At 54.2% G+C, this 27100-nt stretch overlaps 1 protein-coding gene across 5 annotated transcripts in view; it reads right to left on the bottom strand.

Annotated features, from left to right (window-relative positions):
• Positions 1-27100, bottom strand: part of MID2 (midline 2) — a 432473-nt gene that overhangs the window by 41940 nt on the left and 363433 nt on the right. For all 5 annotated transcript variants that reach the window (XM_054039814.1, XM_054039809.1, XM_054039813.1 and 2 more), the window contains exon 9: positions 1486-1693. In XM_054039814.1, the coding sequence (XP_053895789.1) occupies positions 1486-1693 (208 nt within the window). The remainder of the gene's footprint in view (positions 1-1485; positions 1694-27100) is intronic.

Raw genomic sequence — 27100 nt, forward strand, 5'->3', positions numbered from 1 at the left:
GAGGTTTTTACGGTCAGGCTTGACAAACCCTGGCTGGGATGATTTAGTTGGGATTAGGTCCTGCTTTGAGCAGGGGGTTGGACTAGATGACCTCCTGAAGTCCCTTCCAACCCTGATATTCTATGATTCTATGATCTCTGGTCTTGTGGGCCTGACACATTCATTTCTTCCCCTCCATCCCCCGCTGACCTTCCAGATTCTAACTTTGTAACAGTGTCCGTTTCATTTCTGTAAGGCCCCAGAGGAGACCACGGGGATGGAGAAAGCCTGCGGAATAGCAAACCAACCCCTGCTGTCCAGGCTGCTGCTGCCCAGGGTAGGCACTCCAGTCTACATTATTTTAACATCCCCAGTGATGCTATTACCCTGCTAATTTCACCAGCGCTGCCGCCTAGGAATGATGCTCTTCTCTCCTGGCCTGAAATTCCCAGTGCTGCATTGTCTGTTACACGCAGCACCTGTGACACCACATGTGTTAAGCTGTGGCACTCCTGAGCCTTGTTCAGAAGGAGAGGCTGGGGCACTAGACATGGGGAACATGATCTATTGCTGCAGAGTGTCCCGAGGTCCCTTGAACAGCAGAACGTTTCCATGATGGAGTGCCAGGGAGGGCCCAGGCTGGGGTACAAATCTGTGAATTTACATAGCATGCGAAGAAATGTCGCACATGCCGGAGCCAGCAAAACTTTCTGAGGGCCCCTTGAGACAGAGACAACCTCTACAGATGGCAGGGCTGGGCCTGCCATTACACGGGACTGTCAAGATGAGGAGGAATGACACATTAATCCTCCAGGGGCCACAGTAAGGAAAACGCAGGTCCTGTTACGGAACCCGTGAAAGGGGAGCCCGCCAGCAATGCAAGCAGCAGCAGGTCCCTGTCACCCTGATTAAACACTCTGTCCTCAGGTAACAGTCCTGCTGTGGCCACGTGTCTAGGGCTGGCCCAGCAGCAACTTCTTACCCCTCAGAGCTGAGGCAGAGCCACAGACTTCATTAAGACACATGAGCCTTAGCCCATGAGCCCTGAGGAGCCTGCAGGGCTATGGACCAGCAAGCTGGAGTCCAGCCTTGTGTGTCTTCTGTGAAACAGCCAGCGGAGATCTTATGGGAGGACCTCCGTGCTTAGGGCTGATGTCGGGCAGAACACACCGAGCTGGGGTTCACGTCCTGGCGGGAGTTCGCAGCACCAGCTGTTTCTACACTGCACCATGGAACCTGAGCGGATTTGACCTGAGAGCCTGTGGGAGGGGCTGTGACCTATCACCTGTACAGGGTTACTGCAGAGTCTCACTTCGCTGTTGGCATTAGTCTGCAGTTACAGCTCCCTGAGCAGTGAGAAAGCAGGTAGGGAAAGCAACAGCCACCCCTCTGTCCGTGACACGGCCCTATAAAGGGACTGTCCTTTCATTATACTGTCTCACAGTCAGTTTCAGGGCAGGGACCAAGGGGGAAGAGAATGGAGCACTTCCTGGCAGATCTGCTTACCAGGTTGAAGATCCCACCATCACTTCCCAGTAATGGCACCCACTGTCGATGAATATGTTGCCTGCTGCTCCGTAGCACCCAGTGCCGCTGAACCTCTCAGGCGTGTGGCTCTTTTTCAAGGAGCTCTCATCTTTTTCCATCTGCAGCCCATCATTGGAGAGCTTCAGCTTCTTGTGAGCCATCTTGGGATCCAACTTAAAGGGCTGACCTGAAAGGAGACAGAAATACCAATGGTTAGTGTGTCTCCTTCCCTGTCACGCAGGCTGAACCCTGAATTGCCTCTCTTCTGCCTGTTACACCAAGCCATGGAATGTAAGACAGGGCATCAGCCAGGGTACCTGGTCCTTCCAACCACATACCAGAGCATTCATAAAAAGTACCATGTATTCTTGGCACCCTCCAGGCTGCCCCACGCTGGCAGGACAAGGCTCAACCACATGCCTCACTAATCTACTGTCAAAAGCTGATTCCAGAGCAAAAGGTCCCTCTAATACTAACACGGCCCATGCATCACTTGAGTCCCATGTAAGTCATCACAACAGGACACAGGCAGGAGCTAGGTGGTGTGCTGGCCTTGTGAATTTATTTCATCTTCATCGACCTAATGCAGAGAAGGGAGGAATAGCTCGGAGGTGAAATCAGAAGAGGTTTATGAAGTTGCGCTAGAGAGAAATAAGTCTAATTATAGTTGGAACAAAAGCAATAATTAAAAAGAGAGTGAAAGCTTGGCCACTTAAGAATGGAGTCAAGCATTGCTCCAAACTGCTGGTCTATAGCATGGGGGCCATTTTTACATTTTCTTTGAAGTCTATAAATGGCTTCTCCTTAGTGTGGACAGGGCACAGGACTGGGACTGAAGAGAGCTAGGTCACAGCTCTGCTACAGACTCGCTGTGTGACCTTGGGCACTCACTTAACCGCCCCCGTGCCTCAGTTTCCCCATCTGTAAAAGGCAGATAAGGAGGCTTCCCCTCCTATGTAAGTGCTTTGAGATATATCCATGAAGGGTTCTGGGTAGCTGATGAGTGCTATGGTATTGTATAATCATCCCAGCTGGGATGTTTGGGTGGGAAACTCTCAGTCCTGGGCTACCCCCCCTCCCTAATTGTGTTACATTGTTCAGACTTACCACAGTAAACACACTCTCTTTAACAGAAATGGGGAGCTGGTTGCAGATAATGGAAGTGGAGCCTAGGATGCTGTAAAGCAGTGGAAACCAAATCCAAGCATGGTAAGCGGTTTGAATTCGTTAATGGGTCTATTCTCTATTACAGTGGGTTTTCAACCTTTTTTCATTTGCGAAACCCAATTTTTTTTCGAATGGAGGTGTGGGCCTCTTTTGAAGTCTTAGATATAGTCTGCGGACCCCGAGAGTCTATTAGCTCTATTAGCATTAATGAAAGTTATACAAACATACTGAAAGGTGACTAGACCCTTGAGTACTGGTACAATAACGTCACTAGCCAATGTATCTAGCCAATCTCCACACACCCACCTCCAGCCGATGCCGTTTATTCCCCGCAGTATATTACACATTGCAGGAAACATGCCCTTAGTTTCTCAGTACTTTTTCTATTGCCAGCTGAAAGTTTCAGCTCAGTGTCTTCTGCTCGCAGGCTGTGCCTTACACACCACTCTAGTTACAGAAACAAACCAAAGGCATACAATGAAATCTGGGTTTGCACAGGCTGTGCTCATAAGCTTGATACTTCCCCAATCCGGTGGCATCAAAGAGCAGGCGCTGTGGCACATGCACTGACAGAGAGAGTACTTCATTCTCAATCAACGGAACAGATTTTGAGGGGTTCTCTGCAGGTCTTTTAATGCTGGCTTGGAACACGACTGAAATTCCTTTGTCATGTTACCAGCCGTCAGAACGCCAAACTATTTCCTAATTGACACGCACTCACTCTCCCGTTCGCTTTGATAAAACCCTTCTAAAGATTCATTACAGCCAAGGAACATTTGGCCTTGCTCATGCTGATAAACATGGAGCAATCCACAATTGTCTTTTCTGGGAACCAGCACAAAAATAAGTGCTAAGGATTTTCTGAAAGCCTCTGTTCTTTGCTCTGCTGGGAGAGGTATGGTGCCCTGGCTATAAATGAACGGGATCAGATTCTGAACCGGGGAAAAAAGGAATGATTCATCTGACTCTGCACAGCCTCATGGCAGGGCAAACTCACATGCTGACAGCTCCTGAGCCTGGCTTTCATTTGCGCAGGAGACAGGTTTCTTGCAAAGCAAGTGCCCTTGAATCTGGAGGGCTGGGGAATTCTGTGCTATCAACCTACGCAGCAGCATCCTGAGCTACAACAGCTTGCACCAATCACCCAGATTGCACCTCAGAAAAAAACAGTGTGAATTTACTGCCCAGGAAAGCAAGCCCCTAAGAGCATCGCCTTGAGTCAGGTATTGTGTGGGCAGATGCTGCATGTTTCCCCAGTGGGAGGCCAAGCGCAGTGTGCGTAGGCTCTGTGCAGCCAGCTCTGCCACCGTAAGCTGGACATTCAGCATCCCTTGCTGTTCTAGTCCGGCTCCCAACCTCCAGCCTGCCGGCAGCTCGGCCAAAGAATCCCAGTCCTGACCTGCAGCCCCCCACTTTATTCGAGCCAGTGGGCTTCACAAACACAGCTGGCTGAACTCCTCAGTCCTGACCCACAGCCGCCCTGCTGTTCCAGCCCAATGGGCCTCACACACGCGGCTCTGTCACAGCGCTCCAACCCCCTGCTACTCCAGTCCTGGATTTACATACAGCATTTCCAGGGCACCTCAGCCCTGCCAGTTAAGTCCTGAGGCACTCCAGAGCAGAGGGCCCTTGGTCCTTCAGAGAGCTGCAGGAGTCAGAATTAACTGATCAGTGGATCATTAGGCACTTAGATTAAAAGGAAAACGCACAGCAAAAATAGGGCTAGCTGGGGAGAAACATGGGAGGGGGCAGAATGCATCCAGAGATGCATCCTGAGAGCCAAACTGAGATTCTAACAGCTTGGCCCAGCCCCAGGATATTATAGCAATAGCATCTGGACAGTGATTGGCACTAGATAGGGAGTGTGATTACAGCATGGGACTGGCATTCAGGAAACCTGGACCCTATTCTCAGCTCTACCAAGGACGTGTGGAATGAGCCTGGGTTACTCACTTACCTCTCCGTGCCTCAGTGTCCCCATCCGTAGAACGGATAGTAACACTTGTCTAACTCACAGGGACACTGAAAGGGCAAATCCGTTGTCTGCAGGGTGCTCAGGTGCTGGCCAGGGTTGTTAAAACAAGAGTGGCTTTCGTAGTCATAGAAGCACTGAAATGAGGGACCAATGGGAGGCTGCGCTGCAAGGGAGACTGAAGAGTTTTAGTGATACTCTCTAACAGGCTGAAAGAGGCAGAGGAGCCGGAGACTGAAACACAGGCTCGCTAACAAATCTCTTCACTGTTTAGAAAGCAGGCCATTTTCTTTTGCTTCAAACTTGAGCACAGATGACAAGGAAAGGAAGGATGGCAGCTGGAGATGGGCACTACTGATAGCAGTGGAGGGCTTCAACAGCAGCCAGACAGCAGGAGAGAGATGGTTATTGTGCTCACGATGAACTGTACTGGGAGAAATATGAGCAGCTTATAATGAGCTGTCCTTTCCCAGAACGTAACCCGGCGCCATAAATCTCTGCACAAACAGCAGTGGTGAGGAGGCGCTGCAGCTGGGCTAGCCAATCTGGATTGGCTCATGCAGAAGGCTGGCTGCATACACCAAAGGGATGACCTCTCTTTGGATCTCCATTGAGCTGCACCCACCAGGCTGTCCGGGAGAGGCAAGTGGTGTGACCCAGCACAAGCAGAATCTCTAAGGGTATATCTAGACTGCAGTTAGACACTGGGCCAGCTGACTTGGGCTTGCAGGGCTCGAACTAAAGGGTTGTTTCATTGTGGTGTAGATGTTCTGGCTCAGGCTGGAGCCTGGGCTCTAGGACCCTGTGAGGTGGGAGAGTTTCAGAGCTTGGGCTGCAGCAGGATCCTGAACATCTCTACTGCAGTGAAACAGCCCCTTAGCCTGAGCCGTGCGAGCCCAAGTTAGCAGGCAGGGGCCAGCCGTAGGTGTCTAACTGCAATATAGACATCCCTCAAAGGTGTGTTTACACTGCAGTTGGGTGTGTGCTTCCCAGCATGGGAGACAGATATGCTAGCTCTGCCTGAGATAGTGATCTGAAAATAGCAGTGTAGCTGGGGGTAGCAGTGGCCTGGGCAAGGGACTGTGTATGTATCTAGGGGTCCATGCAGGTTTGTACTCAGATGGCTACCCTGAGCTGCTGCCTGTGCTATCCTCGACTACACTGCTATTTTAGCACGCTTGCTCAAACAAAGCTAGCCCGTGTCTGTCTGCTCGTGCTGGGAAACACACTCCCAGCTGCACTGCAGACACACCCAAAAACTCTCCCCCACATCCCAACCAGGGCCGGCTCTAGGTTTTTTGCTGCCCCAAGCAAAAAAATTTTTGGCCGCCTGCCGCCCCCCCGCACCCTCCTGCCGCCCCAGCCCTGGGTCACTGGTAACTCGCTCCCAGAGCAGGTCATTCAGCAGGAATTTTGGATGTGCACAGAACACAGACAGGATTGGTTCCCATATCGTTACAGAACTGCAGTAAAGTGGAACAATTTTCAGCTTGTGTGATTGAAGGCTATCTGGATGGATATAAGACTGTCCTACATAAATGAGGAAAAGTTGAGGTGCCTTTATTATTCTTTTGTTCCATTCTTTGTTTCTATGGGGAATTTGCCAATGCAATATCACTGTCTTCCTTTTAAACAAATAAAACTAAAACTTAATAATAATAATAATAATAAAAAGCAATGGCTGTTGAAAATAGCAATTCCAGTCCTAATAACCACTGGGAAGCATTTCTTGCTCAATTTATTCTACTTTTTCCTACAGCAAGTTACAGTGGATGAGTATATTTGATTTGGGAGAAATGAAGTAACAGCTGCCCAAATTGAGCTTGAGCACTCCTGAATTTTGCAGGTGTTCAAATCTGGAAGGCAGGTGCTGGATTCCCTTTCTGAATATTAGCTAAATCTGGAAAAGAAAAGTCAATTTCTGATTCCATGGCTCAGAAGGGTAAATCCTCCTACGTGCCTGGTACTGTATCTAAAGCTGCCCAGTCTAGTAGAGCCTCCCCTCCCTTACTTTTCATTTTAAATTCTAGTGGGATCCACGTACCTGCCTTGCTAGGCTTCAGATAGAGAGGTGCAATGTCCATTTAGTCCACCCAATTCTTTCTTTGGGGGAGAGCCCAGGGCTGGGGCGGCAGGAAGTGCGGGGGGTGGGGGGGAGAGCCCAGGCTGGGGCGGCAGGAGGTGCAGGTGGGGGCCACAGCTGGGGCGGCAGGGGATGCGGGTGCAGGGTGGGGAGAAAAGCCCAGGGCTGGGGTGGCAGGAGATGCGGGTGGGGGGGAGAGCCCAGGGCTGGGGTGGCAGGAGATGCGAGTGGGGGATGGGGGGAAGAGCCCAGGACTGGGGCGGCAGGGGGTGCAGGTGGGGGCCAGAGCTGGGGCAGCAGGGGATGTGGGCGGGGGAAAGTCCAGGGCTAGGGCAACACAGGGGTGTGGGGGAGCCCAGGGCTGAGGTGGGAGGCAGCAAAAAACCTAGAGCTGGCTCTGTTCCTACCATTTACAGCAAGCTGCAGCATGAGGTTACAGTTCTACACTCCTTCCCCTTCCCTTTCCTGTTAATTGTGGCCAAGGGAATGCTGGGAAATGTAGTTCTTTCCCTGCTCCAGGGCTGGCTCTATAGGCAGGGAGCAAACCAAGGAACTACAGCTCCCAGGGCTCCCAGTTGGTTCTCAGCTTTCATGCTGGATTCTTGCGCCCCTGCAAATTTGCCACCCCAAGCACCTGCTTGCTTTGCTGGTGCCTAGAGCCGGCCCTGATCCCAACTTCTGACAATAGTCAGTTCTAGAGCTGACCGAATGTTCCGTTCAATAGCAACTTCCAATATTTCAACATGTGTTTGCATCCTGAACGGGGATGAAAGCTGAAATATCGAAACCTCATGTGCAGCACAAAGTTCTGAAAATGTTTGAATCAAATATGTCAAAATGTTTCAGAGGAGATCAACATTAACGTCTCTGTCCACCTGAGCAGCCAGTGTGACTGCTGGCAGGTGTAGTTTCACATCCCATGTGCCCCCATTCTCCCCTAAGGGTCATGATCTCTAGCTGAACTACATCTCCGAGGATGCACTGCAGTCATGGGAGTGAACGCTATAGGTGCTGTCACCAACCCAAAGGGGAAGACTCTGAACTGGAAATATTTTTGGCCCACCATAAACCACAGAAACCTCCTGGGCGGGGGGGGGGGGGGAGGAATGTCTATATGAAAAGAGCTGAAAACCACATCCCCTCTGCTAATATTACCATCCGGAATTCCAATTTTTGAATGAAGATGTTGAGTTGCTGAAGGTCTAGAATGGGTCTCCACTCTCCTCCTTTTTGGCGGACTAGGAAATACGGGGACTAGAACCCTCTCCCTTGATACTGAGATGAGACTGTTGACCCTTGTTGCTGGAGGTCCGCCTCTTGTTGAAGAGTCACCTCACGAGAGTGATTCCTGAAGGGGGACTGGGAAGGGGGCTTGTGAGTGGGGGAGGAAGAGGAACTCCATGGAGTATCCTTGATGGATAATTTCTGAGATCCAATTGTCTGTCGTGATCAATTCTCAATTGTGGTGAACTGCATAAGATGGCCCCTGAAAATAATGGGGGAAGAGATGGTTGGCATCAGTGGTGCTAGGAGGGTTTTGAGTGAGACATCAGAAGTAGCCCTTTGCAGGTGACTGGGCATGGGTAGAGGACATGGTGGACAGAGGGGGCCGAGGCCTCTGAACCCTCTGAGGTCTCCGCAGAGGCTCGGTGGACGCTGGCAGTAGAACGCGTGAGGAAGAGGTGGCCTTGGTTTACAGGTTTGTTTCTGGTGTTTCCTCCATGGGGCTGGAATGTAGAACCCCAGGGAGTGTAAGGTCGATCTCGAGTTCTGTAACAAGTGTAGGGACTCATCTGTTTTTTTGTTTAAGAGATTTGACTTATCAAGGGAAGGCCCTGAGTGGAGTTCTGGACCTCCCTAGGGAAACCTGCAATTGTACCTAGAATCCCTCCTCATGAATATGCCAGTGGCCAGCCCTGTGGATGCCATATCTGCTGCCTCTACTGCACTAACCTGCCCTTCTCTATAAAGGACTGGAACTGAGCTATGTCTTCTGTGGGGAGCTTGTCCTTAAAGCCCACCAGCCTGGAATAGTTGTTCATGTTGTATTTCGCTAACAGTGCCTGATAGTTAGCAACAGGAAATTGCAGGCCCACAGAGGAAAAGACCTTTCTCTCCAGGAGGTCCGGCCTCTTTGAGCCCTTGTCTGTCAGGGTGGCCTTTTATGGTGTGACCTAGTCCTCTCTGCCTCTACCTCCAGAAAGTTGGCAGTGGGATGGCAGAACAAAAATTCCTTGGGCTTAGGAAATGCAGACTCCACGTCTAAGCACATGCTTGGAGGGGTGCTGCTCAGTAGTTGGAGTTGATATACACGGGGCTCTCCTTGGCCTAAATCAGGGAGGGATCTCATAGCCTTCTCCATCAGGTGTTTCCTTAGGGAAAGCTCATGAGCTTCATGAGTTCTTATGGAAACAAGCAACACACATTGCACTTCACTGAGATATGCATCTAACCCAAGCAGTAGAAGCTGCATTGGTGGTCATCGCTGACGGAGAAGGAGTGAGAGGGCAAGAGATTCAGTTCTTGAACCCCAGGATTCTGGGCATAGTCCCAGATCACTGGGCGGGAGTCCCCAACCGAGGAAAAACAAGATACACTAACTATACAATAAAACTCTAATTATAGTAATAGGCCAAGAAGCATAACAAACTATTTACAGGTTCTATGAAAAGCTGGAGAAATCTGCAGACACAGGATTCCAAGGCAGGCCATGCGGCGGTGAGAAGGCACTGGAGAGGCATCGGCCCACACTGCCTCTTATGCCCTCGGTAGGAACACGAGGAGACCTACCGTGCATATGAGGGCCAACGGGCGCTGCTTGTTAAAATTTCTGGACTGGGGCGCATGGCGCGCATGTGTACTCCACGTGTGGACTACAGAGCAGGATCAGACCTTGAAGAAGAACCCAAAATTATCTTTCACCTCAGAAGACAAAGGCACCAGTACCTTTGGGCCTTTGAGAGACATTCTGACCGAAGGGAGGGTCAGTCACCATCTTGCTGGCAAACTATGGATGAGAAAGGCCATCTTAAACAAAGCCTTGAAACAAAACTTGCTAGATGAAGTTTTAGACGTGCGTTTTCACTTTTATTAGCTGGTAACCATTTCTAGCTCCTCTGGAAAAGGTTGGACATTCTTCCCCTGACAAAATTTAAGTTTTTTAATTGAAAAGCCAAAGACCAAAAATAGCAGTGTAGTGTCTCACTGCTGCCAGAGCCTTTCCCTGCTGCAGGGAATGACTCTGGCTGTGAGGAAAGACTCTGCCAGCTCCCCATTGTTGGAGCCTTCCACTGCAGCAAGGAAAGGCCTTTCCCCACTGCCTCCCCTCTGCCAGAGCCTGTCACTCACCAACAGGTGTAGCTACACATCATAGTGTGGATGCAGCTTGCTTTTCACTGCAGTATATAGCTACACCTACCCTACACGCCGCTGCCAGTAGTATGTAGTGTAGACGTAGCCTTAGCTAACTAAATAAAATTACCTTGGTTTTTGGAGTGTTCCTTGTACTAACCATAGGGAAGTTAATAATAATGGTGATATCCCATCTCCTAGAACTGGAAGGGACCTTGAAAGGTCATTGAGTCCAGCCCCCTGCCTTCACTAGCAGGACCAAGTACTGATTTTGCCCCAGATCCCTAAGTGGCCCCCTCAAGGATTGAACTCACAACCCTGGGTTTAGCAGGCCAATGCTGGGGAGGGATAGCTCAGTGGTTTGAGCATTGGCCGAATAATAATGGTGTAATTCTCAGCATTTTCACTCAGTGCTTCACTTTGCACCACTAGATTTCAAACCACTTTGCAAAGGTTGGTGTTTCTATCTCCATTTTCAGCTGAGGAAACTGAGGCTCAGGGAGGTGACATAACCTGGCCAATGTCACTCAGCAAGACAGTTGCCGAGCCAGGAATAGGGAACACTGGAGATACTGGGGTAACATTAGCCAGTCTGGAGAGCTGAGTGTGTCCTCTGTAATGTAGGTCATCTGCTATAGTCTGTGAAATTTGGTGCCAGTGAGTGTTTATTTTTCACAGTGTCCAATTTGCAAGATAATTGAAGTGAGAGGCCTGAAAATAAAGCTGCCAGTTGGAAAAGGCCAATCCTCAACCCCCCAGTCATTTTAATATTTCCGTATCTGTCTTTTTCCTGCAATAATGGAAAGAGACAAGCTCTTCGCAAGTTAGAGCTAAAATTCTTCACTCTGTCAGGAAAGAGACAGTCACTTTTCTTGTTGTAAAGATGACCTGATTGGGAGGTGAATACAAACAAATGGTGTCAAACCTTGGCCTCAGATTTATGAGTGTGACTCCTAGCCCATGGGCTCCAAGTACCATCCACAAAACAAGGATTGACTCTGAATATCACAGTTACTGAGTAGAGCGGCTGGTATCGCAAGCCCTGCTGTTGGTGCAAGGGCATTTCAAAGGGATGCTATCTTGTAGCGTAGCTTCAAAATCTGACCTGCCTTAAAAAAATACTTCCCTGGCGCTAGAAAATTAAACAAATGAACAGACTCTCAAGTCACCTGCCACCTCACATCCACTATCCTGTGACCCCTCCCAGCATTCACCGAACTTACTGTGGCATCTGTGGCACATTACACTCTCCATAAGCAGAGGGACAATGAACAATCGTTAATGACAACCAAGGCTTTGGAGAATTAAAAAGCAAGTGAACATCCAGGGATTTCACCCTGTTTAGGAAAACAAAGGTTCAGCTAATGGAGGTTTGGATAATGGTGTTTGTCTCACACCTCTCCATAGGCTGTGCTCAGATACCACTCATACAAACAAGGAAGTAAATACCAAGAGCTATTTGATTCTTACATGTAACTGAAACAGCACTATCCCAATCTCCTAAGGGACACAGAGAAGTCAGCAAAGAAAGAAAAGAGGAGATACAAGTCATGTGACAGACCCAGACCAGTGGGGTACAGGAGTCTGGTAGAGGGCAAATATACTGGTCACTGGATGAGTAGCCCTCCATGGCATCATCTGGGGGCTGGCTAACAGGTGTTGGGTCAGGGAGCAAGGGCGAAGGCTTAGAGACTCGGGGAGGTAATGGTGGGGTAGCATGTAGAAGGGAGGATTCTCCCTGAGGCATGTCCTCTTCTATGCCCGGCGGTATCCCTACCTCACCCTCCTCCACAGGCCCTGCCAGATTGCAGGAGGCAGAGGCGGGGCCCTCCCGCTCGTCTAGGCGCACTGGGGGAGATACCCCTTGGGCCCGAGCGGGAGCATTGGTGGGCCGGAAAGGAGGAGGGGAGGCTTCGGACGCCGGGCAGCTAGGGGCACCGGCGCCCTGCCGAGGCTCGGGGGTCTCAGATGTCCCTCCGTGCTGGGCCAAAGGGCAGTCCCTCCGGACGTGTCCCGTCGCCCGGCAGAGGTAGTACCGGGCCTCCCCCATTGAATAATGCACCCGGTAGCAGGCCCCCTGGTAGGGGACCAAGAAGGACCCCTCGAGCGCCTCACCGTCACGTGCCGCCGGCGGCAGTTGTAACTACCTGCCGGCGGAATGAGAGGACATGATGGAGGGCGGGGTCTTTGCAGCCCAATGGGAGAGAGCTGACCACAGAGATCGGCCTCCCCAGGGTAGAGAGGGCGGGTAACAGGGCGGCATTTGGAAGGAAGGGAGGGACAGAAGTCAGGACCAGACGGGCGCCCAGGTTTTTAGCGGCTCCAGGGGGACGTACACGCCCCCCACCGCCAGGCCCTTCTCCACTGCCTCCTGGGCGGCGGCCTCCAATGCTAGGAAGAAGACGACCTTTCCGTACATCTTGGAGGCCGCCACAATGGCCGTGGGCCCCACCACCCTCGCCAACGCCCGCACGTAGGTCTCCACATGGGGCGAGGCGGGTACCAGGAGGCAACGGACGCCGTGCTTCCTAGTCAAGGTGGGGAAGGGGCCCCGGCCACTATAGATGGTAGCAGAGGCGGTGGATGGGGGAGATGACGTAGCGGCAGGTGGGGGGGCTGCCGCCACCTGGGCGTGTGCCCTGGGGGCCGGGGGAGGGACACCCACAGAGCTGGTGGAGGGAACAGCAGAGAGGGACGTCGCGGCCAGTTGCGGGGCCGTGGCAGTGGGGGCACCCCCTGCCATGGATGGCCTGTTTTTTTTAGCAGAGCCTTTACCCTTCTTTGTGCCCTGGCCCTTCCTGCCAGCTGGGGGGACTCCCCCAGAGTCAGAGGGGGCGAGGGATGTGGCAGCAGCGGAGGTCACCTTGTTACCCGCTGCTGCCGGTGTTCCAGCAGGGGTGGTAGCAGGTGGTTCGGCAGCGTCAGTTGAGGTAGAGGCTAGGGGGGACGATGGTGGGGCGGGTGGAGGAGGGGCAGCAGGGTCTGCCCGAGGGGTCCCACTCACCTCGTCTCCTGCCATAATGAGGATGGGGGAGAACAAACACTGGAGGGGGGGTAGGGAAGGGGGAAGCAGGTCAACCACTCCTCCCCCCTAGGCTGTAGGCAGGGGAGGAGGGCACCGAAAAAGGGGGTGGGCTGGATGGGGGGCTATCAAGGGCTAGAGGTCAGTCACTGATTCGGAGAGGGTTTCCGGCTCCTCTAGTCGCACCAAGGAAGGGGGGATATAACAGCATAGGGGGGTGCAGTGAAACGGGTCAAACTAAAATGGGGAGGGGCACAAGCGCATGGGAGGGGGCATGGGCACACAAAGGGAGGGGCTAATCAGGGCAAAGGGACGCAGGGAGAAGGGAACAACCAGGCTGGGAAATGGGGCAGGGGAACTACGGGGCTAGCTTCAGAGGCTGGGGTGGGTCAAACAAAGAAAGTCTGCAGAGGGAAAGGGTGGGGCAGGCAAACAAACTGGAGCTAGCGAGGGGCTGTGTCAAGGGAGAGGGGCAAAAGGCTGCAAGGGGCAAATGGGTAGGTAGCAAGGGTAAAGCTGGGGGCTTGCTACAGGGGGAGGGGGGGCACATGCACCTACGTGCGCTTGTAACAAAAAGGAAAGGCAGTTTAGGCTGGCTGCTGTATCAGGCCCAATTGTGGCAACAGGGCGTGGCAAGCCTAGGTGAGCAGCTGAGTCCCAGAGGCAGAAGCTTGAGGCAGATGGTGAGTAGCCGATGGGGGTGGTGGAAGGGGCAACGATGATGGTGGTGGTGGGGATTGGGGGGTGGGGGTGGGGGACACAGATGGACCAGGGGGCAGGCTCCACGCCACACCCCCTGTGTCTCCACAAACACAGTCTAGATCCCCACCACAAGAGCACATTTCAAAAGTTACTCAGTCCGGGAGGGCCCCTCCACGGTGGTCTGTAGAATTCCTACGTGCTCCCCCACTGGCAGATGGTCCTCTTCTTCTCCTCAGGGCTTCAGCAGCTCCCCAATAGCAAACGCAGCAGCTCCAGGCGGCAGTCTGGTGGCCACCAGGAAGGACCCTTCTCAGGTGGTGGCATCCCCAGCAGCAGGAGCAATGGTTGGGGTCTCTCCCTCCCCTCCTCTGGGGAGTGGGCCAGCAGACCCCCCCCCAAGGGGCTGTAGCTGGAACAGCAGCACCCAAGGGTGTGGGTGAGTCTAGCAGCCAGTCAGCAAACAGGTAGCAGAGAAAGAGGAGGAGCAGCCCCCTACCTCTCTCCCTCCAGGCCAGAGGGCTACAGGAGAGTGATTTATTAGTCCCAGGTCAGACAGGGTTTCTGTTCTCTGAGTGACCAGACCTATTGGGATCCAGGAAGTGGGCGGGCAAAGCCCACCCACTGCTAAAGGATCCCCCCCAGCCTAAAGGGGGGTCCACAGGACCTGGAGACCAAACAATTACGGGGGAGAACTAATAAAAGAACAGGGACAGGAGTGAGGTCAAAGGGTCAAACGAAGCGAACCAGACGGGGACACCGAGCAGAGAACCCCGGACAGCGCCCACTGCTCCTCGAAGGCATCAAGGGAGCCAGTGGATGCCACCCAGAGGAACTCTGCCCGGATACGTGAAAGAACAGAGGACCTGAAATACGCCCCACAGTCACAGGAAACTCCATCGGCCATCCTCCTCACTCTGGTTTTATAGATGGCCAGTTTCGCTAGGGCCAGAAGGAGGTTGACCAGGAGGTCCCGCGACTTTGTGGGGCGACAGATAGGGAGTGCATAAATAAAAAGGTGAGGGGAAAAGTGCAACCAAAATCTTAACAAAATATCCATGAGGAGCCGGAATAGGGGCTGCAGCCTGGCGCACTCCAGGTAAACATGCGCCAGGGTCTCCCTCACGCCGCAAAAGGGGCAGGTGTCTGGGATAGGGGTAAACCGCGCCAAGTACATGCCCGTGCTCACGGCTCCATGAAGGAGCCGCCAACTGATGTCCCCGGTGGGCTTCGGGATCAGAGCAGAATAAAGGCTGGCCCACCGGGGCTCCTCACCCTCCAGAGGTGGCAGAAGGTCCCGCCACTTCGTATTGGGGCGGGACGCGAGGGTGAGGACATGAAGAACATGGAGCACGAGCGTGTATAGATGTTTCCTTGGCATGGTCCGGAACAGAACCGGCTGCAGATGGTGCAGCCAGCTCATGGCGAATGGACAGGGAGGGGGCTGGTAGGGTCCAAGGGGCAGGGGCCCGATGAAAAAGTCTGGAGGGCTCGGAGTGGAGGGTGGGCGGGGCGTGCCCTCTCGCAGGATCTGGTCGAGATAGTCCCGAGCAGCGGGCGGCAAAGCGGCCCTCACCTCCTGAAGTACGCGCCGGGGAGTACGAGGTCTGGAGAGCCCCATGCGCTGAGCGAGCGTCAGGGGATCCAGCCAGTCTCCCTGGTCGTAGTCGAGGAGGTCTCCGACTTTGGTGACTTCTGCTAGGACCAACCTCTGGCGCACCATGGGGGACTCCGCCACCTGCACACGAAGCTGGGGGTTGTGTAGCAGGGGCTCCGCGAGGAGATCTGCCCCCACGGTGGCCGCCACGGACCTGGTCACTGAAAACAGTTTCCAGGTCCGGAGGAGGTCCTGGTAGAAGACCGGCAGCTCGGAGAGGCCTCGCGGAAGACCTCTCGGATGGAGACAAAGGAGCTGCCGGTCATATCGGAGCCCTCGGAACCGGCGCAGGAAGGCGTGCGCCAATACGCTCCATGCCGGACTACCTGCACCATAAAGGAGCCTCTGCAGGGCCTGGAGGCGGAAGACGTGGACCTGAGCGTGCAGACACTTCAGGCCCTGCCCTCCCTCCTCCAGGGGTAGATGGAGAACCCCCGCAGAGACCCAGTGCAGTCCTGTCCAAAAGAACTCCAGAATCAACGTCCGGAGGGTGGTCAGGAAGCCCGGGGCTGGGACCAGGGTGTTGAGCCGGTACCAGAGCATGGACAGGACTAGTTGATTGAGCACCAGTGCTCTCCCTCGAAGGGAGAGACACCGGAGTAGTCCTGTCCATTTCCGGAGCCGCTCCGACACTCTGCCCTCTAAACCTAGCCAGTTCTCTGGCGGAGACGGATGCGTGGCAGAAAGGTAAACGCCGAGATAGAGCAGCGGACCCGCGCTCCACCGGATGGCCTGAAGCGCGGGTGGGAGGGAGATCGCCTGCCACCCGTCCCCTACCACCAGGCCAGAGCTCTTGACCCAGTTAACCCAGGCGGAGGAGGCCGCCGAATAGATGGTCTGGCAAGCCTCCACCCGCACCAAGTCGCCTGGGTCCTGGACCCTGAGGAGCACGTCGTCGGCGTAGGCCGACAGCACCAGCCGCAGCTCCGGCTCCCGCAGCACCAACCCTGCCAACCTCCTACGGAGGAGACAGAGGAAGGGCTCGATCGCCAGAGCATACAGCTGGCCCGAGAGGGGGCACCCTTGATGTACTCCTCGCCCGAAGCTGACCGGTTTGGTCAGGGTCCAGTTGAGCCTGACCAAACACTCTGCGGAGGCGTACAGCACCTGGAGAAAACCCACAAACTGGGGCCCGAAGCCAAACGCTCGCAGAGTGCCCAGGAGATACCCGTGGTCCACCCTGTCGAACGCCTTCTCCTGATCCAGGGAAAGGAGGGCGAACGACAGACCATCCCTACACCCGAGTTCCAAGAGGTCCCGGACCAGATACAAGTTGTCAAAGATGGTGCGGCCCGGGACGGTGTAGGTCTGGTCTGGGTGGATCACGTCCACCAACACGGACCCTAGCCGCAGCGAGATGGCCTTCGCTACGATTTTATAGTCCGTGCTGAGGAGTGAGATGGGACGCCAATTCCATAAATCGCGGAGGTCCCCCTTCTTCGGCAATAAGGTGAGCACGGCTCGCGTGCACGAAAGAGGGAGGACCCGGCCCTGCAAGGACTCGGCCCAGACGGTGACAAGGTCCGGGCCGAGGACGTCCCAAAACATGCGGTAGAACTCCACGGTCAGCCCGTCCATGCCCGGAGGTTTATTGGTGGGCATGCGGCGGAGGGCTTCCGAGAACTCGGCCAGAGTGAGAGGCAGCTCCAGCCGGTCTCGGTCGCCCGCGCTGACCGTCGGGAGTTCATCCCAGAGCATTCTGCAAGCGTTAGGATGGGTCGGATCCGGGGAGAAAAGGCCTACGTAGAAGGCCCTGGCCCTCCCGCACATTTCCACCGGATCCATGAGGGGGGTGCCGTCCTCTGCTAGAAGGCAGGTGATGTGCTTTTTAGCCCTCCTCTTTTTCTGCAGGGCGTAGAAGAAGCGGGAACCGTGATCCATCTCCCGAAGGAGGCGGATGCGGGATCGAACAAAGGCACCTCGGGCCCAATGGTCCTCGAGGGTCCGCAGCTCTTCCCGCTTCTCCCGGCACGCTCCGCAGAGGGATGGATCACCGGGGCTGGCGGCCAGACGCCTCTCCAGCTCTAAGACCTCCCGTTCCAACTGCCCTATCGCCGCATCCCTCCGTCGGCTGGCGCCCCGGGTGTAGTCACGGCAGAAGAGCTGGGCGCGCACCTTCCCCAGGTCCCACCACCGTCGCGGCGAGGGAAAGGCACGCCGCTGCCCTCGCCAGGCTAGCCAGAACTCCCGGAAGGACGCCACGAAGCCCACATCCTCCAACAAGCTATTATTAAAGTGCCAATAGGCTGGCCCCGGCCTCTCTGCGCAGAGAGAGGCTTTCACGGTGGCTAGATAGTGATCTGAAAAAGGGGCCAGCCGGACGCTGGAGGAGTGGGCCCGGGAAAGATGGAAGCGTGACATATAGATGCGGTCCAACCGGGAGTGGTACGACCGATGGACCTCCACCCGGACAAAAGTGAATGTCGAAACGTTATCCGGGTGGTGGTCGCGCCAGACGTCCACCAGGGAGTGATGTTCGACGATCTCCCGGAGGACGTCCGCGGCGGCCTGGTGCTGCTCGGTCCCCGAGCGGTCCCGTTCCTCAAGGGTGGCATTAAAGTCCCCGCCCAGGACCAGGCACTCGCGAGGATCCAAGGTGCCAAGGAAGGCGGACGCCTGCTGATAAAAACACAACCTCTCCGGGCCCAGTGTCGGGGCGTAAACGTTGACGAGATTAACCACAAGCCCCTCCATGCGGACCCGGAGGTGCAGCAGGCGGCCCGGCACAGCCTCGGTGACCCCCAGCACCTTGGGCCGTAGGTCGGGGGAGAACAGGGTCGCCACTCCAGCCGTACGAACTGTGAGGTGGCTAAAATAGACCCTGTCCCCCCACTCCAGCCGCCAGCTAGCTTCAGCGGCCGGATCCGTATGTGTCTCCTGCAGGAAAATCACAGAGTACCCCCCCTCCCGAAGGAAGGAGAGCACCTGGCTCCTGCGGAGACCCATCCTACAGCCCCGGGTGTTTAATGTTGCGAAGATGATCGGTGCCATGAGGAGGGCTGTGGGGGGATCCTCGCTAGCAGAGACACCCACGGCCTCCATCGGGCCGCGCAACAATCCGTGACCTACCCCATAAGCGATTAAGGAGTCACGGAAGAGGCGGACCCGTTGGTAGGCCGCGGCGGCCTGCCTCCTGGTCCTCTTACCCTCCCCCATGAGGGCCCTCGCGGCCCGGAGGATCTGATGGAAATCCCCCCATCGCTGGAGTGCAAGCTGTACCTTGTTGCGGGAGCCACGGACGTCCTCAAGGAAGTCCCGTAGCTCCTCTCTCAGCGTATGGGGGGGTGGGTTATTGATCTATGGCTATCCCCCAGCGGGGCCCCTGTCACAGCCCCGTGGCCCACCGAGACGGGCAAGCAGGGGGCAGACCCTCGACGTGGCGTCCGATGGGCTGGCGCCACGTGGCCCGCCTCAGACCCTGGCTCAATGGGGGGCGGCGGAGGGAAAATAGCAGCCCCTGGTGGGTCGGGACAGGGAAAAACAAAGGCCGCTCCTTGGGGGTCATCCTCTGGGATATGGAAGGAGACAACCCCAGGGGCGGCAATAGCATCATGGGAAGTGGAGGGGACAGGGACGGGGTCAGTGACACGGGCAGGGTCGGAGTCAGGAATAGGGACAGGGGAAGGGGCGATAGTGGGATCGGGGGCCTCAGCAGCCAGGCCACTGGGTGGAGGGGGGGTGGCACCCCACAAAGGGGCTCAGGGATTTGCAGGGAGGGAGGTGGGCCCTCGGCGATGCCGGACTTGTGCTCCAAGGCAGATAGTAAGGCCACGGCATCCGTAGGTGGAGAATCAACGATGGGGCCCCCACCCGGAAAGGAGGTCGGCTGTCCCTCAGCCATGAGGGAGTCCCCTGGCAACTCGGGTCCTGGTTGCGTGGCACTGGCCATCGCCTCAAGAGGTTCGGCGGCCGCTAGCGGGGTGCCATCTGCAGCTGGGATGGTGGAAGAGTCCAGGGGCTCCTCAGAGGCGGGAGTGGAAGCAGTGGGTAAGGGGACGGAATACGGGGAAAGTGTAGATCAATCTCTGATAATTTTCATATGACTTTACATTGTGCCTCTTCATATAACCTTGTGGTAGATCTACCCACGTGTGACCTCTGTTTTCATGGGACTTTGTATCAAAGCCTCATTTAGAAACTTTGCATTGCCCTTGGTATAATATTATAGCCCCTAAGGATAGAATAAGATAGAAGAAAAATTTCTTTTTGCTAGCAGTAGAACAAGAGCTCTCTCCCCCCCACCCCTTAATCAATTGCCCTGTTGAATGAATGAGGTGTGGATGAGCAAGGCATGAAAGGCAGCACCTCCAGACAGCCTCAACTGTTGGAGAGGGGCTGGGAGCCAGACCCAAGGACAATAAAACGTGTCAAGTGGGCTCATTAAAGACAAACAGACATACCGACGGCCACGGGGGTTAGAAGCAAGCACCTTCTTTTGGAAACACCCTCTTTGCAGCATTGGGACAACACTCAAAAGAAAGCAGCACAAAGGACCAATAGACACAGACACAGAGTTTGAATCTGGTATAGATTTGCATAAGAGGAAAGCTGCTATAAAAGTGAGGTGTCTTGCAGAGGACCCCGGGTCTCGTCTTGTCAACATGGGAGCATCGATCCGGATCGGCAGAAGCCCGGCTCCACCCCCTCCCCCATCTAACTCACCTGGCCAGTGAAGTTAAGGGGAACAACTAATTGGTAACAACAAGACGGAGTGTGTTTGTGTGGGTGCGTGAGTGTAAGTGTAATATATTATATGCATATAATACAGTGTTAATGAATACATGTATTACTAATAAATGTGGCATTTTGTCTTATTCCCCCTGAAAAGATCCTGTGCAGTACTTTAAGTACAACAAAAGGGGGGCCGAGGCGAGGTCGCTCAGATCGAGGCCCGCTGGCAGAGGGTCGTCCTCCCCCTGGGTAACCGGGGTCAGACCCAGGGCCTCGATCTCCTCATAAATGGAAGGGAGATCACCTTCCACCACCCCAGGGCTCTCCCCTCCTGCACCCGAAGCGACGCTCGCCTTGGTGCGTGCAGGGGCTTCAGATTGTAAGGGGGCGAGAGGGGCTCCATCAGGGGTTTCCATAGGAAGGGACACTGGAGGAGGGGTAGTGATTTCCTCCGATGCTGCCACGTCTTTCCTAGCCGGCAATGGTGGACAAAACCCACCCGGGGGCAAAGCGGAAGGCTCAGCATTGGTTCCCCCCTTCCTGGTCTTCCGGGGGGCTACCGCATCAGATGGAAGGAGCGGAGTTCGAGCCTTCCGCTTACCCCGCTTCCCCTGTACTAAGGACCAGCCCTCCATGGCATCATCTGGGGGCTGGCTAACAGGAGTTGGGTCAGAGAGCAAGAGAATCTGTCCTTGTTGTTCTTGTGTGTTTGTTTGTAGGGGCCGGCAGGGGCTGGGTGCTGGGAAGGACGCCGAGCCCTGAGTAGGGGGCGGGGCCTGGCTGATTAAGGGGCCCATAAAAGCGGCCACCCAGCCAGGCAGCGGTACAGCTGCGAGCAGCGGCAGCAAACAGGGCGGCTAACAGGGGAGTTTGAGAGGGAGTTGGCAGGAGGACGCGGTGTGTTCCGTGCTCCATTCCCCCAGGTGTCGTGGGCAGAGACCGCAGCAGCCATGAGCCAAGCAGCAGCAGCAGACAGAATGCAGATGGCGACATGTGGGAGCTGTGGTATGTATATAGTCCTAGCAGGAGACCTGGAACAAAGGTATGTGTGTATGAAGTGTCGCCTGATAGTGCTACTGGAGGAAAAGATTAAGGGGCTGCAGATGCAGGTAGATACCCTGGTGGAGTTTAGGCGGGGGTTTGAGCAGCTGATGGAGGAAAGGCAAGGGGGGGCTGAAGGAGAATGCCCTGTGGCGGAGGTAGAGGCAGAGGTAGAGGACGGTGAGAGGGGAATGGAGGGGGGAGAACATGGGAGGTGGAAGCATGTGACTGTGAGAAGTAGGCCAAGGAAAAGAAGGGCCAGTGAGGGGGGAATAGAACTCAGGAATAGGTTCGAGTGTTTGGATAGCGAGGTGGAGGGGCAGCAGGTGGCGACTGAAGGTGGAAGGGTGAGAAAGAAGAGAAGAGCAGCTAGTCCAAGAGAGAGAGGGGAGGAGTTGATGGAGACAGCACCAATTCTGGGCCCCGGGAGGATTCAGGAAGGCATAAGGGGGAGCATAAGGGAAGATAGGAACAGGCACAGGTCAGGACTAGAGGGATCGGAGACTAGATTACTAGATCGCACTGTTGCCAGGCGGCGGCAGGTGTATGTGATTGGAGACTCTTTACTGAGGAGATTGGACAGGCCTGTGACCAGGGCGGACCCAGAGAACAGAAGGGTGTGCTGTCTCCCGGGCGCAAAGATACGCGATGTGGACCTGCGGTTGAAAAGGATCCTAAAAGGAGCAGGTAAGAACCCCTTGATAATCCTTCATGTGGGAACGAATGACACGGCTAGGTTCTCGTTAGAGAGGATCAGGGGAGATTATGCCAGGCTGGGGAAGACGCTCAAGGAGATAGAGGCTCAGATTATCTTTAGTGGGATTCTGCCCGTTCCGAGGGAAGGGCAGCAAAGGGCTGATAGGATTGTGAGAATAAATAGTTGGCTAAGGGAGTGGTGCTATAAGGAGGGCTTTGGGATGTATGGCCACTGGGAGGCTTTCGGGGACAGACACCTGTTCTCGCGGGATGGGCTTCACCTGAGTAGGGAAGGAAATAGACTTCTGGGAGGGAGGCTGGCTCATCTAATCAAAAGAGCTTTAAACTAGGAAGTTTGGGGAGACGGTTGGGAGATGCACAGTTAATCTCCACGCCAGATTCCAGTATGGAAAAGGTGAGTAAAAGGAGAGGAGACATAGCCGGGGAGATGAGATTGGACATAGGAAGGACAGGGGGGACGGACACAAGGAGGCCCGCAACATATAGTGCTGCTATTGGGAGACGGGCTAAACGACATACATTAGGGTGTTTATACACCAATGCCAGAAGCCTAGGTAACAAAATGAAGGAATTGGAGCTCTTGGTCCAGGAACTGAAACCGGATATCGTAGGAATAACGGAAACGTGGTGGAATGGCAGTCACGACTGGAACACAGGTATGGAGGGGTATGCGCTGTTTAGGAAAGACCGGAACAAGGGTAAAGGTGGGGGGGTGGCCTTGTATGTCAATAGTGAAATAAACTGTAAAGAAATAATAGTGGATGGATTAGATAACACAGAGTCTGTCTGGGCAATACTCACACTGGGTAATAGGACTACTAGAGCCTCTCCGGGGATAGTGCTTGGAGTGTGCTATAGACCGCCGGGATCGACCCAGGATATGGATAAGGAACTATTTAATGTGTTTAGAGAAGTAATTACTAACAGAAACTGTGTAATTATGGGGGACTTTAACTTCCCGGATATAGATTGGGGAACAAACGCTAGTAGCAATAACAGGGCTCAGATGTTCCTAGAAGTGCTTGCTGATCAATTCCTCCATCAAGTGGTAACTGAACCGACGAGGGGGGAGGCCATTTTAGATTTGATTCTAGCAAGTAGTGAGGACCTTGTTGAGGAAGTGGTAGTAGGGGACAATTTGGGCTCCAGTGATCATGAGCTAATTCGGTTTAAAATACATGGAAGGAGTAACAGAATTAAATCAAAGACTAGGGTTTATAATTTTAAAAAGGCCAATTTTAACAAACTAAGGGGACTGGTAAGGGAAGTGGATTGGGCAAACGTATTAATGGATTTAAAAGCAGAAGAAGCCTGGGATTACTTTAAGTTAAAGATGCATGAGCTGTCGGAGGCCTGTATTCCAAAAAAGGGAAAAAGATTACTAAGCAAGAGATTTAGACCGAGCTGGATGAGCGACCGACTCAAAGGGGCGATTAGGAAAAAACAGAAAGCGTTTAAAGAGTGGAAGAGGGGAGGGATCAGTAAGGAAATGTACCTAAGTGAAGTCAGAGAATGTAGAGATAGAGTGAGAAAGGCCAAAGGCCGTGCAGAGTTGGACCTAGCGAGGGGAATTAAAAGCAATAGTAAGAGGTTTTACAGCCACATAAATAGGAAGAAAGCAAAGAAAGAAGAAGTGGGACCGCTGAAGTCTATTGCCGGAGAGGAGATTAAAGACAATCTAGGCATGGCGCAATATCTTAATGAATATTTTGCATCGGTGTTTAATGAGGCCAATGAAGGTATTAGGGATACTAGCACCACTATAGAGGGGCACTCGGGATGGGGGATTACCGTATCCGAGGTAGAAACAAAACTTGAACGCCTTAATGGGGCTAAGTCGGGAGGACCGGACGATCTACATCCGAGAATATTGAAGGAATTGGCGCGGGAAATAGCAGGCCCGTTAGCGATAATATTTAATGAATCTGTAAACTCGGGGGTGGTCCCGTTAGACTGGAGAATAGCTAATGTGGTTCCTATTTTCAAGAAAGGGAAAAAAAGTGATCCGGGTAACTACAGGCCTGTTAGTCTAACATCTGTAGTGTGCAAGGTGTTAGAGAAAATTCTGAAAGAGAAACTAGTGGAGGACCTGGAGGGTAGTGGCAATTGCGATAAATTACAACATGGTTTTACGAAGGGCAGATCGTGCCAAACGAATCTGATCTCCTTCTTTGAGAAAGTAACGGATTTATTAGATAAGGGAAATGCGGTGGACCTAATATACCTGGATTTCAGTAAAGCGTTTGATACTGTACCCCATGAGGAATTATTGGTTAAACTGAAAAACATGGGGATCGATATGAAAATCCAGAAGTGGATAAGGAATTGGTTACTGGGGAGAATGCAGCGGGTTGTATTAAAGGGTGAACTGTCAGGTTGGAGGGAGGTTACTAGTGGAGTGCCTCAAGGTTCGGTTTTGGGACCCATTTTATTTAATCTATTTATAACTGACCTCGGAACCGATTGCAGGAGTGGGCTGATAAAATTTGCAGATGATACAAAGGTGGGAGGCGTTGTAAATTCGGAGGAGGACAGGGATATCCTGCAGGGAGACTTGAATGAGCTTGTGAATTGGAGTATCAGAAATAAGATGAAATTTAATAGTGAAAAGTGTAAGGTGATGCATTTGGGGATGACTAATAACAATTTTAGTTACAAGATGGGGACGCATTGGTTAGAAGTTACGGAAGAGGAGAAGGACCTAGGGGTTCTTGTAGACCGCAGGATGACTATGAGTCGACAATGTGACGTGGCGGTGAAAAAAGCCAATGCTGTCTTGGGATGCATTAGGCGAGGTATATCTAGTAGGGATAAGGAGGTCCTGCTTCCGTTGTACAAGGCGCTGGTGAGACCTCATTTGGAGTACTGTGTGCAGTTCTGGTCTCCCATGTTTAAAAAAGATGAACTCAAACTGGAACGGGTGCAGAGAAGGGCCACTAGGATGATCAGAGGAATGGAAAAGCTGTCATACGAAAGGAGACTAGAGGAGCTTGAGTTGTTTAGTCTGACAAAGCGAAGGCTGAGAGGGGATATGATTGCTATCTTTAAATATATTAGAGGGATTAATACAAGGGAGGGAGAAGAATTATTCCAGCTTAGTACTAACGTGGATACCAGAATGAATGGATACAAACTGGCCATGGGGAAGTTCAGACTTGAAATTAGACGAAGGTTTCTGACCGTCAGAGGGGTGAAATATTGGAACGGCCTACCGAGGGAAACGGTGGGGGCGACGGACCTGTCTGGTTTTAAGATAAAGTTAGATAAGTTTATGGAGGGAATGGTTTAATGGTAAAACATAGTAGTCAAGGAAAGCCAAGCAATGGTGGGTAAATAGTATAATGGCTAACGGGGTCGGGCTGGAGACTCTTGCCTATATGCTCGGGGTCTTACTGATCGCCACATTTGGGGTCGGGAAGGAATTTTCCTCCAGGGCAGATTGGCTGAGCCTCTGGAGGTTTTTCGCCTTCCTCCGCAGCATGGGGCAGGGATCTCTAGCAGGAGGGTCTCTGCCGATTGAAGTCACTAAAAACAGGATTGGGGACTTCAACAGCAGAGTCCAGAGAAGGGGTAGGGACGGTTTTATGGCCTGCAGCATGCAGGGGGTCAGACCAGATGATCATAATGGTCCCTTCTGACCTTAAAGTCTATGAGTCTATGAGACTCAGGGAGGCAATGGTGGGGCAGCATGTAGGAGGGAGGATTCTCTCTGGGGCATGCCCTCTTCTATGCCCGGCGATATCCCTACCTCACCCGCCTCTACAGGCCCCGCCAGATCGCAGGCGGCAGAGGCGGGGCCCTCTTGCTCGTCTAGGCGCACTGGGGGAGATACCCCTTGGGCCCGAGCGGGAGCATTGGTGGGCCGGAAAGGAGGAGGGGCGGCTTCGGGCACCGGGCAGCTAGGGGAGCCGGCGATGACGGGGCCGGCGCCCTGCCGGGGCTCGGGGCTCCTGGATGTCCCTCCGTGCCGGGCCAAAGGGCAATCCCTCCGGACGTGTCCCATCGCCCGGCAGAGGTAGCACCGGGCCTCCCCCGTTGAATAATGTACCCGGTAGCGGGCCCCCTGGTAGGGGACCAAGAAGGACCCCTCGAGCGCCTCACCGTCACGTGCCGCCGGCAGAAGTTGTAACTGTACCTGCCGGCGGAATGAGAGGATGTGACGGAGGGCGGGGTCTTTGCAGCCCAATGGGAGAGGGCTGACCACAGAGATCGGCCTCCCCAGGGTAGAGAGGGCGGGTAACAGGGCGGCATTTGGAAGGAAGGGAGGGACAGAAGTCAGGACCAGTCGGGTGCCCATGTCTTCTAGCGGCTCCAGGGGGACATACACGCCCCCCACCGCCAGGCCCTTCTCCACTGCCTCCTGGGCGGCAGCCTCCGATGCTAGGAAGAAGACGACCTTTCCGTACATCTTGGAGGCCGCCACAATGGCTGGGGGCCCCCACCACCCTCGCCAATGCCCGCATGTAGGTCTCCACGTGGGGCGAGGTGGGTACCAGGAGGCAACGGACGCCGTGCTTCCTGGTCAAGGTGGGGAAGGGGCCCCGGCCGCTATAGATGGTAGCAGAGGCGGTGGATGGGGGAGATGACGTAGCGGCAGGCGGGGGGGCCGCCGCCACCTGGGCGTATGCCCTGGGAGCTGGGGGTGGGACACTCATAGAGCTGGTGGAGGGAACAGCAGGGAGGGACGCCGCGGCTTGTTGCGGGGCCGCGGCAGTGGGGGCACCCCCTGCCATGGAGGGCCTGGCTTTTTTAGCGGGGCCTTTACCCTTCTTCGTCCCCTGGCCCTTCCTGCCAGCTGGGGGGACTCCCCCAGAGTCAGAGGGGGCAAGGGACGTGGCAGCAGTGGAGGTCACCTCGTTACTCACCGCTGCCGGCGCTCCAGCAGGGATGGTAGTAGGTGGCTTGGCAGCGGCGGTTGAGGTAGAGGCTAGGGGGATGATGGTGGGGCGGGTGGAGGAGGGGCAGCAGGGTCTGCCTGAGGGGTCTCACTCTCTTCGTCCCCTGTCATAATGAGGACGGGGGGAGAGCAAACACTGGAGGGGGGGGAGGGAAAGGGGAAGCAGTTCGACCACTCCTCCCCGCTAGGCTGTAGGCAGGGGAGGAGGGCGCCAAAAAAAGGGGGGGGTGAATGGGGGGGGCTATCAAGGCTAGGGATCAGTCACCGACTCGGGGAGGGTTTCCGGCTCCTCTAGTCGCACCAAGGAAGGGGAATAT

This window comes from Malaclemys terrapin, chromosome 9 (genome assembly GCF_027887155.1).
Source record: "Malaclemys terrapin pileata isolate rMalTer1 chromosome 9, rMalTer1.hap1, whole genome shotgun sequence".
Classification (NCBI taxonomy): Eukaryota; Metazoa; Chordata; order Testudines; family Emydidae; genus Malaclemys; species Malaclemys terrapin.